This window comes from Chanos chanos, chromosome 15, assembly GCF_902362185.1.
Source record: "Chanos chanos chromosome 15, fChaCha1.1, whole genome shotgun sequence".
In the NCBI taxonomy this organism is placed as follows: Eukaryota; Metazoa; Chordata; class Actinopteri; order Gonorynchiformes; family Chanidae; genus Chanos; species Chanos chanos.
This window is the reverse complement of record NC_044509.1, coordinates 7,599,279-7,613,516: the sequence shown is the minus strand read 5'-3', so window position 1 is coordinate 7,613,516 and position 14,238 is coordinate 7,599,279. Positions and strand designations below refer to the sequence as shown.

Below are 14,238 nucleotides of genomic sequence, written 5' to 3'. Positions count from 1 at the left end.
TTCTGGGGAAGATATTATAACCATAAAGTGAGTTTATAGACCTGAACTTAAAACTACATCATTAAACGCAATGAGCAAGTGAATGAGTAGCGTGTATTTTTTTTTTTTTTTTTTTTACAGCATATTGAACGACTTAAGGAGATAAAGATGACGGATTGCCCTTCTCCTTAGACGAGGCATACAAACTGTCAACAACAGCACGATACAGAATATAATGTATCGCTACATACGAACACACACTTAAACGTCCATCCGCTTTCAATGCTGTATGTAAACAAGCAGGCACGCAGAACTCATAAAAGAGCATATACAGCAATATTTGGATATAGAGAATTCTGTATGAGTTTGACGATCCTAAACACCATAAACAGCCAGGACACAAAAATATAAGAACCATATTAATATAAGACTAGACCGTTTAAAAGAGTGGCAAAAAGAGTTGCTATTTAACAATCATTAAAATCGATAAATGTCTTTCATTTTCTTAAAATTGTTCCGTTATACTATATATGTTTGATTGACTGATTTCAATCTTTCAAGTGTTTTAATAATAAAATAAACATCTGATTTAAATCGAATTGCTCTGACATCAGTAAACAGAGTTACACACACCCACCCCCCCCAAGCCATTTTCCTTTTTTTCTCTCTAAGCATCAGCTTCAAGTCCATTATTTTTTTTTCCCAGACTGTTATGATCCTCCAGTGGAACTTGCTTTTCCCATTTTCATTTAGTCACTCTCCAGTTCATGTCTCTGCATACAGTCAAGCTCATTCAGCCTCAGATGTGTTTCTATGCCAACAGGACAGAGCAAAGCTTTACTGCCCCCTGGTGGCCATGTTTGAGACAGAACCAAGTTTTACTGCCACCTAGTGGCCATGCTTGAGATGTGTAGATGAGCTATGGAGGTGCTGGGTGATTTTTGATGTCTTCTGTGTGTATTTATGTGAGTGTGTGGCCTTATGTGTGTGCATATGTATGTGTGTGTGTCTGCGTGTGTAGCTAGGTGCATAGATATGCATGAACCTCTAACGCTATTAGAGACAGACTGGAAAAAGTGAAAAAGAGTTTACAGTTCAGAGCTAACAGAGATTACAGTTTAAAATTCTGAGCAAGAAGAAGGCACCATGTTGACAGAGAGTGGTCACTTTTCACTGCCCCAACCCTTCCCCACACCCCATGAGAGTGTGGTCTATCTGTGGATGGGTTCAAGGCTGTGCAGCAGGTGTTTGGCAGGCCTTTACTTGGCCATTTCTGTTCCATTCATGTTTTCAGGCACCAGCCCCTCCATTACGGCGCGCTTAGACTCAAAGATCTGTAACAGACGAACATTCATTAATTACGACACGAACGGATTAGCTGTTTAGAACGTCATCGTAGAAAAGATCTGATAATCCAGCTAATGGAGCTGTTAACCCACTTAAAGTGAGGCATTTAAATCTGACGATGGCATTGTATGCGGAAAAAAACGTTAGTACATTTGTACATGGCGATAACCCTGACTGACACTCACCTGGAAGGGTGAACTAAAACCAACGATGCTCTGCATGTTACAGCTGTAGTAACCTAGTACATACTCCCCTGCCAGCAGCGGAAGATTGTCTTTTTTCATGCTCACCTGTCGAAATCAGCAAAGTGAGACAGTCATACACACCACAGCTGCAGTGATGTTGCAATAAAAAGGTGAGCCCAGTTCTGATTCCTCATCCCCTGATTTACTCAGTTGCTTCACTTCCCCAGTCACCCTCTCCCTCTGTCTCTCTCACATGCATTACAAGTACATGTCCCACTGTCTCTCTCACATGCATTACAAGTACCTGTCCCACTGTCTCTCTCACATGCATTACAAGTACCTGAACGACTTCGTCATTGGTGGCAACTTCATCGTCTTTAACCCAGGCAAATGTAACATAGTCTGAAGGACTCTTGAAACCAGTCTGTAGAAGACAAGACACAGGGTTTCAAATCTCATACGATAACACAAGTCAAATCAGAGCCGACATTTTTTTTTCAGTCCTTTCTATTTTGATATTTCCATCATCTCTCTCTCTCTCTCTCTCTCTCTCTCTCTCTCTCTTTGGGCTTGACCTTGTAAAGGCCGATCCAGTCCCAGGTGCTGGACTCGAACGCTTCGAGAATGGTGTAGGTAAGCATGGCATCCTCGTCAGCGCTCCACTGGCCCTCAGCAGATAAACTGACCAGTGGATTCTCCACCTTCTTCCTCAGCTACAGGGAGTTGGGGAAGAAAACAAACTATTTTACAGCTTTCTTCTGTGCTGGACGTTTATTGACATAAAGTCAATAGTCATTTCTAGATGTCCTCTTACCTCCAGGGTGAATGTGCCGATGACTGGCTTATGGTCGCTGACTCCGTAGGCTGCATCACAGGTGTATGTGTCTTGTATCACCTTAATTGGAAACTCTTCATCATCAATCGATGATGCTGTTGACCCGCTCTCATCCTCTTCATTGGACAACTTGGGCTTTACTCTCCAAAGAATACGGTCAGTCCAGGCAGGCTTCCTCTTTTTACCGCTGACAAATCAGTAACAGAGTAAGAGAATTAATGTCATATTCACTGGCTGTCATTTCCTGCAGAGTGTCCCCAAACCGTTGAGTAATTTAAGAACCATGAGCAGCTACTGCCACGGTTCTCTTTTCTTCAGCTCATCCACAGAAAATAATCTCTTTTTCATCCGTTTAGCTTTCTCTTACCCATACCACCAAGTGATATGTTGCACTCACAGACAGTAACATTAACCTCCAACATCATCATGACTGCTGAGTTTCGTTTAATTACCACATAAGGTCTGCACAAGCTTGTTCACATGCATGTTTGTATGTCAAGATTCAACGGACATGCGAATTCATTGTTAGGTTTTTTTCCATTAGTGACCTCAGTTTTCAGTTAAAAACGGTGTGACAAAACACATAACACAGCACGAAACATGCCATTCATTTAACTAGAGAACGACTACAGTCTAAACATGTGTAAAATTAGAAACAGAACACGCAGTCGTGTGAAGCGGTGAACCACATGCACATGGTGGAAGAGGTGTGGATTACATACATCAGGTAAGTTTGTGATGTGTGGACCGGCGGACACATGTGAGGTAAGGGGAGAGAGTGGATGGGAATGCAATCTCCTTTCAAAACAGCAAGTTTCTCTTCATGCAGATGTCCTCTGATTACATCTAGAACCATTTTCATTTTCTGCACATGCTCTAATTCATCTCATACAAAAGACAGCTAGCACACACATAAAAAAAAATAGTTTCTATATTTTGGCAATCTTTTATATGGTGGATGTTGCTAAGCACAACCAGAGAACTTCAAAGACACAACCATGAAATTTGACTTATGCAGATATTGTAATGATGAATAACACTCCGTCCCGTGGGGATAATCCCCACGTATACTAAAAATGTATTTTCTCCACGCCAAAAAGGCGTGTGTGGACCCATCGGCTGGGGAAAGAATCAGACATCCAAACCCAGGCGTAGACACCCACCTTTCGGGAGACACCTCTCTGTACCAGCCACCAAAGAGGACACAGAGGATAAACCAGGACAGAGAGGTGAGTAAGAGGAGCAGAGTGGTGCTACATCTCTGCAGAGGCCTGGGTCTGTACATGGTAAAGGGCAGCGCCAGTGAACTCTTTCTGGGAGAGACACATATAAACGTCACAGGCTTTGGGCTAGGGCTTTACTCTCGCAGGCTGCTACTCTAATCTGAGAAATATATAAAAAAAAAAAGTCTAAAACAGGAATAAAAAAGGACTAAAACACTCTAGTTTCTGTTTCGTTGCTCTCCCTTAAAAAAATTCCCATGCAACAAATGTTTCACCTACTTTTTTTCTCTTTTTTTGACTCTCAAGTAACCAAATGATCTTTTAATAAAACTGAACCGAAAACATAACATTCATTAAAGATCACAGTCCTGAATATTCCAATAAGCCAGTATGGAATGACAAAATATAAACCCGTTAACGAAGGCCCGTGGCCATCGCACACATGAAGAACAGCCCTCGGACAAAAACAGAGGCATCTGCTCGGCTGTGTAACTGTAATCAGGGATCTATGCGCCTGCTGTTCTGTATAGAGAAGCATGGAGATCTCAAACATCTCAGAAGTAAGAGACCTCTCTCCACATCTCATTCATGCTGTAAAGAAGTTTCTAGAGAGAGAGGATATGGTGGTGGGATGTATGGGGATGTTATAGGGGTACGCTCTGAGAGTGAAGGTGAAGGATGAGGTGCAGAAGGGCAGAAGAAAAACATGCAACAAGACTAATATGACTTATCAGGTCTCACTTCAAGCCAAACCATGTCTTCTGTGGGCTGTGAGGTGAAGAGTGGAGAGAACATTGGTGAGACCCCCATGACTTGGAGAAGATTTCAAATGATATAGTCTTTCACAAACACAGGAATTCAAATGTAACTTGTCTCTGAAATGTGGGATATGGAGTTTTGAAATCTGAAATATGAAATTTGGGGGGTTGAAATATGAAATATAGAATATGGGGTTTTGAAATATGGAATATGGGGTTTTAAAATAAGAGATCTGGAATATGAGGTTTTGAAATGCGAAATATGGAATAAAGGGTTTTGAGATATGAAATATGGGCTTTTGAGGTATATAATAAGGAACATGGGGATCTGGAATGTGCCATATGAAATTATGGAGTATAGTGTTCTGACATACAAAATGTGCATTATAGGTGATATGAAAATATGAAATACGGGGTTTTGAGATGTGAAATATGGAATGTGGAATATGAAATACGGGGTTTTGAGATATGAAATATGGAATGTGGAATATGGAATACGGGATTTTGAGATATGAAATATGGAATGTGGAATATGGGGTTTTGAGATATGAAATAGGGAATGTGGAATATGGGGTTTTGAGTGGGAGAGAGCTTTACCTTGTGTCATAAGTCTCAGAGAAACGATCAAATTTGTACGTAGGTTTGAAGCTCAGTGGTCCCTCCTCAAACTGCTGTAGGATGGGCTCCGTCTTCTTCAGCATGGTCAACTAACAGACAGACCAGTAACACACATACAGAATGTGTGAGAGAAAAAAGAGCCTGCACCAGAACTGTTCAATACAATAAGGAAGCTTGGGACCACACACGTAATACAACCTGTATCAGGATTTTAAAACATATATACATTTCTGTGTTTATGGGCTTGTTTGTTTGTCTTTGTGTGTTTGTTTGTGTTTGTCTATGCGTATTTGTGTGTGTGTGCATGCATGTGTGTGTGTGTGTGTGTGTGTGTGTGTGTTGTGGTACAAATTTTATTTAATACTTGGAAAGCAACAAAACTGACTCACTGCTGTTTAGTCTATTGTCAGGGAACAACATACGTACACATCAACAGTGTGGTTGTTTTCCAAAAAAGTCAGAGGCAGAGAGTTTTACACGCGCTTTTCCACGTACACATGTTTCACTTCTGTATTCCTATCTGCTCAGCACATAGTTTGAACTTCAGTATTAGGATGGAAGGAGTCTGCCCTCAGACTCTTATGGTTCTATTAAAACTCTGCACAGCCCGTGTTGTATAGTCAAAACTGATGTGTGTGTGGTATTCTGTCCCTTTCTACTCTGCCCATGTGACTTTGTTGTGATGTTGCACAAGGTTACATGGAGGTCAACAGCAAAGCATGAAACAATGAATGATTAAAATTGATGTGCTCGTATGTGTCTGTGTGTGTGTATGTGTGTGTGTGTGCGTGTGTGTCAATATGTGTGAGTGTGTGACTAACCTGATCCTTTCCCCACAGAAGGTTAAAGCGACCACTGTTGATCGATGAGCGCAGGAAGTGCATGCCATGGTCTTCAATACGGAAGTTTAGATCACCGAACCAGAACACCACCCTCAGGGAGAATTACACAAGCCCAGATGGCATGTTACTGTGGGCTTGTTTACACTTAAACATGTATTGTGTATAATTCACTGGTAACAACAGAGAGGGAAGGCAAACATACTTGTGGTCCAGCACCCGTGGCGTGTTGTAGATGTCAAAGTCTTGCGTATCCAGGATATACTCGAACTCATCCATGCGCTGCAGAGCATAATTCATATGTGCAGCCAGGTGACAGTTAAGGAAGCAAATCATGTGACCGTAGAATGAGAAACGCACTGATATTCCTCCTTTATTTCCCTGAAGAACCAAAAAGAGAAAAAAACCAATCCCCATTATTCGACCTTCATTCACGGGAGCAGTTGTAAATTCTCATGAATCGTAATTGTTCATTTGTTTTTGCCATACCCAGAAACCAAAAATGCCGGTGCGGGTGTAGGTGGTCTGTATGTCTCTAATGAAGGGGAGGTGAACCTGCTTGGCAAAGAGAATTAACAGGAGACCCTGCATCCTCACAGAGGTCACCTGGAGGGCACACAGATACACATGGAAGCTTAGTTAATCTGTCATTTTATGAAAAACAGGAACATCACAGTCCATTAGGTTATAATAAGCCTTGCCTAAGCTAGTATAGCATATTGAACAATCACATGTATGATGATGTTTGTGCTATTTTTGGAGTCGTGAGGCTTTTAAAAATGTGAACTTAAAAATCCCGGCTAGATATTCTGGGAATAAAAAGGGAAAAGGATGAGCGTAGATGGAAGCAAATCCTGTCGACATTACATAAATATTTTCATGAGAGACAAAGAGGCCAGTGTTCTGAGTGTTCTCCAGCAATCCCCTCACAGAGTTCACAAAAGGCTTTAATGAGGCAGCCAGCTGAGACCTGCCATTGTGTTCCCTGCCCTGCATAACTGGTTAAAAACTTCATAAGCATACTCATAGACTCTCTCTCTCTCCCTCTGTCTCTCTCTCTCTCACACACACACACACACACACACACTGCAGGCATTCCCAGACACACAGTACACATAGTCTATTATTTCCCCTGCACCTTGATGTATCCTCTGGGTCCCAGCGTGTTCATGAGGAGGTGACTCCAGGAATCGTCTGCCATCAGGTCAGAGATGAACTTCACAGGAGTGGCATTTACCTCCTGAAGACTGTGCCCCCCACCCCCCCCCCCCCAAAAAAAGCCATAAACAAATGCATTATTTCACTGACATAAACACACAAGACACATGGCAAGCTCTGTCTCATAAAATGCATTTATTCACTTCATTTTGAAACTGTATCGGTGAATATTGTCTTGTGTAAATTATTTTATTTAGATTACTCAGACGTCTCACCCAATCACATAGAGGTCAGTGGCAGGTTGGGAATCTAACTGCAGGAGAGACTTGACATCAGCCGGAGGCTCTGCCGTGGCAACGTTCCATGTGACCATGTGCAGTCTGGGGTGAAGAGGAAAAAGACGGAAAATACAAATATCTAGTTATCTAGTCCCAACACTGAGACGGTAGATCATGCACATATTATACTAAACAAGAAAACCAGTTACAAGATGGCTAAATCTACAAACACAACTGGACAGCACACATTCATCCAGTAAAACAGACTGCTTGATTCCCCAGAAGATGCATGGATTTAAAGCTACTGTTCCATATAATCATATAAAGAACCACTCAGACAAACAAAAGAAGAATGCCAAACAACTGATTTCGCAAGCAATTTTGTAAAATATGTTTACTAGTGAGGGACATCATTTGATCTGAAGGAAACATAATGATGTTTCCAACTGGTTAATGTGTTACATATTGACCTAGATCTCAGCTGTCTGAAGGAGGGCCAGTTACAGGCTTATCTCAGTTACCTCTTGTATGATCTTTTACAGCTAAGACGTATGTCCTGTACATCAGTTACTGTTTTTCCACTTTTGTTAAAAACAGAATCCAGAAGGAGAAGTTGAGGAGCAACAGAGAAATATTCACGCAATCTCTGACAACTGTAGTCTACAATCTGAGCCTACAATTAGAAATAAACTAATCAGTTAAACTAAATTTTCCATTTCCGACTGCATCATTCCACATACAGAAACTAACGTATCTACAGTATATTCATTTTAACCTGGCAGGTCAAAAGAGACAACGTGTAAAGCTAGGCAGAATTAGGAACATGAGAGTAGGAAAAGGATGCAGGACACATTAACGTTACAAGGACCCCAGAGGACGTCGGCTACACCTGAAGAAATCTCGGCAAACGTAGCGACCGCAAAGATGGAAAGCTTCGTCCAGCGTACGGGACACCTCTTCGTTGGCCTCGTCGTCCGAGCTGAGGTCCTCCACGCAGGTGAGCAGCTGAGACAGGCGCTGCCGAAGGAGCAGCCTACACGAGGTGGACTGAGACGCGGAGCTAGACGTGCTATCTGAACGCGCGCGAGAACTGGTAAACCAATCTGCCATCTCACAAAGAACTATTGAAATTACGGTGTATGGACGAGTAGAGGAAGGATAATCTGCTTTAGTGAGTTCCTTAAATTTGATCCGCGTTTCAGCTGATGTTTCTGATTAGCTTGCGATCGGACCGGAGTTTCTCATCGGTCCATCAGTCTTTGTTAGAAGGTAAGGGATTAATTAAAGACGAGACCCAAGAGAATCGGTCACTGAGATTAAAAAAAAACATGTAACTGAGATCCTAAATTCGGAACTTCTAGATAACGCCTCTTTACTCTGCTGGACCGGTTTCACCCCTTTCCATCTGTGGTCCTTACTGATCCTCCAGAAATCTTGCTGAGTTTCTTCAGAACTTCCCAAAAATCTCAAGAAGCCTTAGGAAGACAGTACAGTTTTTCCTTTTGTCTTCTCAGTAGATCAAGCCAAAATTCAGAAAAAAATCTTTTAAGGCAACTTCCTTTCCTATAAGCACACCTTTGAATAACCAGGCCTGCAGTCCCTACTGATGGGCAAAATGAATGGGTCTGGGCTCTCGGCAGAGTTTTGGGTAATGTAGAAGTAGAGAATATGGGATTAGGGACTGTAATCTGGAGCAAATGTGAGCCACATGATGGGGTAAGGAATAGAATAAGAGCCAATGGGAGGCAGCCATAGCCCTGTATCACTGTACGCATTGTTTACAGAAGTTGGGCAATGCAGAATGGCATAAACTCATAATCCAACCTCAGCAATGTGAATATTTAACTCATTCCACAAGAACAAAGGCTTTGGTAAAGAGGGCATTCACATTGATCTGGTGGTTCATATTATCAGAGATATGGAGCAAAGGTTAAGTATGAAATTCTGCAGGGATGGAGTCAAGACTTTGTAAATCCCTTACTTTCAGCATGATAAACAACATCAGCGAACGAGGTTATCCTTCAATTTAGAGATGAAATTCAAACATCCAATAAAAAACAATCAGATAATTAGGTTCATAAAACTCTTAATTTGGAAATGTATACAGGATTACAAGTCATAATAAATTGCTCTCTCTTACAAATTAATGTCCAGAGACTGACTGGATCCAAGTCTAACGGCGCTCTGAAGATATAGACATTTTTTATCTGTAATGAGCTCTTGTGTGGTCAGACAGTTACACTCTTTTCATTCACCAGGATCACGTGCCAGAACACACTGATGTAACAAAAGAGAGCATGTCAGTCAATCGGGCTGTAATAGATTCGTTTCTCTGTTAGTGAGCATCATGCGTGGGGCTGAATTCAGAAATTACTGTTAATCCCCAGAATAATGCATCTAAAGCAAATTTGACCACAGCTGAAGGAAAAACGAAGCGTTTGGGAGACTGAGCATGTTTTCCTGGTCCGTTAATCTCAGTCTTCTCTACGAAAAGGTCCTACTCACTGAGAACTCCCACAGGCGTGTTATAACAACAGGAAAATGAGATTCATTTGGCGGCTTTTGATTTTCTCATCAAGTTTCTGGGCCGCAACAGCGGTTTACAAGTTCACAACGTGTTGAAGGTCGTCCAATTGCGTCTGACCTTGATTTGTTCAGAAGAGTTGGTGGTCTATTAAAAGCAACTGTTTCACAGGTCAAAAAGTGAGAAAAACATGCTCAAAAGTAAGCTAATCCCAAATTATGCCTTACCCGTTCGCTAAGCAACACTGTCACATGCTAAATCTTAAAGGATATTTTCTCACTTTCTCAGGGAAAGAGAGATAGAAGGAGAAAAAAAGAGTGAGGAGGGGGGGGGGGGTGTAGATACAAAGAGACCAAAAGAGAGAGAGAAAGAGCACGAGAGAGAAAGAGAGAGATAGAGAGAGAGGGAGGTGCTTAGGAGGAGGAGGCAAAGACATCTTAAAGATATTTCTTGTAAACAAAGTACTTAGGAACTGTACTGTTATTACCAAAATTATTAAAAGGTTTAAAAACAGTGGTTACCGACACGTCATTGTCCACTTCTTTTTGAGAGTGTCCAAACGCATTAGCGAGGCAATATTTCAAACAATCAGACCAGGCCTTGAGTTTTTAACGTCTGTTCAATCTGGTCTGATCCGTCCTATTTACCAAAGTGCATATGGCATCTCTAAGCATCTTAAGAGGGTTAGGTAACAAGTCGCCCACCTTCTCCACTCTCTCTCAACCTCCCTCTCAAAAAACACAATGTGTGTGTGTGTGTGTGCGGCCCATTCGTCCTCTGCTTACACTGCCTCTTTCACAGTCTTCTCTCCAGTCTTCCAACATTTAGTGTCTATTGGAATCCAGCTGCCTCCTTTGCTCTTGTTTGCTCTTTTTCTATCTCTTTCAACCTCATTGCGTCTCTCCGGGTCATTGTCAATAACGACGTGTTAGTGAGGGTGTAATTGCGGTGATGACGTAGGTTAAGACTGTGTGAAATTATATTGGGTGTGTGGGGTATATATTGGGCATGTTATTTATTACCTGAAAGGCTGCTGGCGCCCCCTGGCTCTGAGACTCCCTGCACTCATCCTCACACCTGAAAACATACACACAAATGAAATATACCATCATGCATTCACTACCACAAACAAACAGGCAAACAAACAAACAAACAAACAAATGAACTGAAAAATACTATATTCATGAATCATGAGCTAAAGGTTAATGGTAGTGTGTATGTTCATGCTACACAGAGACAAAATCTGTCTATATTTCAATGGAAATTATTAATATTCTATTGCACTAAAAACAATTAGTTTATCCTAAGCCTCAAACAAGCAATTCAGATGCCCTTAGGTTAAACAAATAGTAAGGATGAGAAGCAGCTGATTCAGAATCACGATAAACGCATGGATACATTGGTAGAATTAAATCCAATGTTAAATTCATAATATTATGAAGGGATAGTCAGCTTAACACATAAAGCACAAGTATTTAAAGGTATTCACTCACAGGCACACGTGCAAACACACGCGTGCGGTAAAGAGGAGAGAGAGAGACAGACAGAGAGACACAGAGAGAGAGAGAGAGAGAGAGAGAGAGAGAGAGAGAGAGAGAGAGAGAAGCAATTTCTAAAACAATTCACTAATCATGAGTAATCCTGGCTCGTAGACGCTGAAAGCTTTTTAACATAATGACAGAATGGGATGAATCATCATTTCAGGCCTCAGGAAGCACCAGCTGAATTTAAAATGTGCAGGGAATGGTTGCCATAGAAACTGTTGATTCGCAAAACTACACAAATATGTGCCTGGAGGTCTTAATTACGGATAAATACAACACATGCATCGGGTTTTTTGGCCATTGTTTAGTATGTGTCTGTAACATCCACTTTACAAATGTTACAAATTGACAATATTCAGTTGAGCTATTTATTGTCGACCGGGAGGAACTTCGCCCTGATGCATCAGTAATCTTTGTAGATCTCTCAGACATCATTCATATGCCGTGCAGCAAAAATCTACGGAGCGGCAGCTTCTCTCTCTCTCTCTCTCTGGGTGTGAGTGTGACAGTGTGTGTGTGTGTGTGAGAGAGAGAGACAATACATTGAACTTGACTGAAAACATTGTAAGTCCCTTGAAGAATCTGGCTGAACTTTTTCAGGCTATTTCTCACAGTTTATTTCTCAAAGTCCAAATCTACAGTGAACGCTGTGCAATGCTTCATTGCACAGCGAAATGAAAACTAAATCATAATATTTGCAATGTTCTCTGATATTACAAAGATGACCTTTCAAACATGGATAAATGCATAAAAACTTTTATGCGTGAAATAAAAACATCAGAGACAATCAGTTCTTACACTGTAGCAATGCATTATCAACAAAGTGCTCGACCCCGCTCCATTGTTTTAATTTGTTTTGAAGACAAAATTATAGGCTGTTTTTAACCTGTCAACGCATTGAGAATCGTGCATAAGCCTAGAACACAACCTCTTACAAAATCTTGTTATAAAAGTTTCAAAGTTACAGAAACAGTTATCACACTAAGGAAATTCCAATTACGCATGACTGAACCGGCAAAATAGCGCGCATTTAAACAACAAAAAAAAAATTACCTGATAAACTCGGAAGCGCTGCTTCTGATTTAAGCCGACTGAAAATGACACTGCTCTTGAAAAGTGAAAAGTGAAAGCTTGAGTTTGTATTTACTCTACTTCATACATCGCGTCCGTACTTCCTCTCAACTCTGCCAATCCGGAGTTACTCCTGCGTCTTAAAGCGGCAGCGCAGCGGATCATTTTTTTTACAGTACCTTATTTGTTTGTCAATCTGACAGCTAAAACGTCTTATCAGTGCAATGAATGACATAGCTGTTTCTACGTATTTGTTTTATGCGCCACTCTCCTGCATTAGTTGACTCTACAATAGTTTCTTTGTTATATCAAGTACGGATTTATGTTCATGATTTACTTGTTCAGTACCAAAGTTTCCACTTGCAGTTATTAGATGTGTCCAGAAGTAAAACATATTACAGGCTCTTTTGTATGTTTCCTTCTTCTAGATATCTAGCTCTAAAACTAGTGTTTGTCAGAAGCAAGAACTAAAACCCATACAAAGATTTTACAATTATGTGCCTTGTGTTAATCTTATACTATGGGATTGTGCCCTCGAGAGCTTGAATGGCACATAATCCCAGTCTCTCTTTGCCCTGTTCACTGAGACGTAATTCACCACAGGAGCTGAGGCATCACACAATCAATGTAAGTGAAAGGTATTTGAGAGTAACGTTTGAATGTAAAATAACTGCCGATGATAAAATTAAATGACTGCTACATGGCCATACAGACACAGGCACACACACACACACACACACACACACACAAACACACACACACACACAAACACACACACACACACACACACACACACACACACACACACACACACACACAATCACATACACATAAGCACACACACACACACACACACACACACACACACAAACACATGCTGTCACAGCCCCTTGCTTGAAATAGATTTAATCCATTTTTGTAAGATTTTTGGCTCCACTCTGTTCACCGCTCATCTTATAAAACAGAATGAGTCACTTCACTACTGTCCCAGAACCCATGAGTCACGGTTCACAATATTTATCGACCTTTTGTAAAACGTTTAAATGACGTACCCCTCCTCCCGTTTTTTTTTTTTACCAGAGGCCCCATAAGCAGGGTTTATGCTAATCTTCCTTCTGCTGTTCAAATCCAGATAAGGCTCTGCAGTTTTCACTGAGGGGAAGGATTAGACCCCAACTAGAACACAGAATGACCCCCTTCTTCTCTCTCCACCAGTCCTCACCTCTGAACCCTCCCTGATTGAGTAAGAGATTTGGGCCTGTGTGAGTAAGGGACTGGGTTAGGTAACAGCACAACCCGGAAGAAGGGGCGGGGGTGGGGTGGGGTGGGGGGGGGGGGGGGGGGGGGGGGTGTCAAGCTGTTTGTGACACTGCCGAAGGGACAGCGGCGGGAGCTTTGGGGACGTTCAGGGGAAAATGCTCAGGTATAGACTCTTAGCGTGATCGCGCGCAAGCGGTGGCCAACGTCACACTACAGTACCATTTCTCTAAGTGATGACGTGTGTGTGCAAAACAGAAAAGAAAACGAGTTGCGTCTCGATGTTGTGAGAACCAAGGGCTCCCGGTGAGACAGCCGCTTAAGGAAAGAAGTTTAAACTAGGACTGTTTCAAGTTGTTATAATTCAGTTTAAACAGATGCAATCATTTTAATGAAGAAACCTGTCCCACATTCCTGCACTGGTTTGATATGGGTCCAGACATTTTTACAATATTACAATGAAATCGAGGACTCATTGGAACCTGGATTTAGAAATATTAAAACTTGAGGTGTGACCATACGGTGATATTCAAAAGATATAAAATTCTTTCATAAAGAATGAAACCTCAGGAAATAACAAATTAAAAAAAAAGAGGTGAATTGGTATAACATTTCATCTCAG

General features: G+C 41.4%; 1 protein-coding gene across 1 annotated transcript; it reads right to left on the bottom strand.

Moving 5' to 3' along the window:
- Positions 1-1,238: 1,238 nt before the first annotated feature.
- inpp5kb (inositol polyphosphate-5-phosphatase Kb) lies at positions 1,239-12,524 on the bottom strand. The gene is made up of 15 exons (XM_030792989.1): positions 12,448-12,524; positions 10,767-10,821; positions 8,110-8,399; positions 7,218-7,322; positions 6,923-7,031; positions 6,274-6,390; positions 5,990-6,165; positions 5,767-5,878; positions 4,925-5,034; positions 4,311-4,337; positions 2,326-2,533; positions 2,087-2,224; positions 1,852-1,935; positions 1,512-1,616; positions 1,239-1,313 (listed from the first exon to the last, which is right to left on the bottom strand). Exons 1-15 carry the CDS (start codon positions 12,522-12,524, stop codon positions 1,239-1,241), a joined length of 1,788 nt encoding a protein of 595 aa, XP_030648849.1.
- Positions 12,525-14,238: the final 1,714 nt, after the last annotated feature.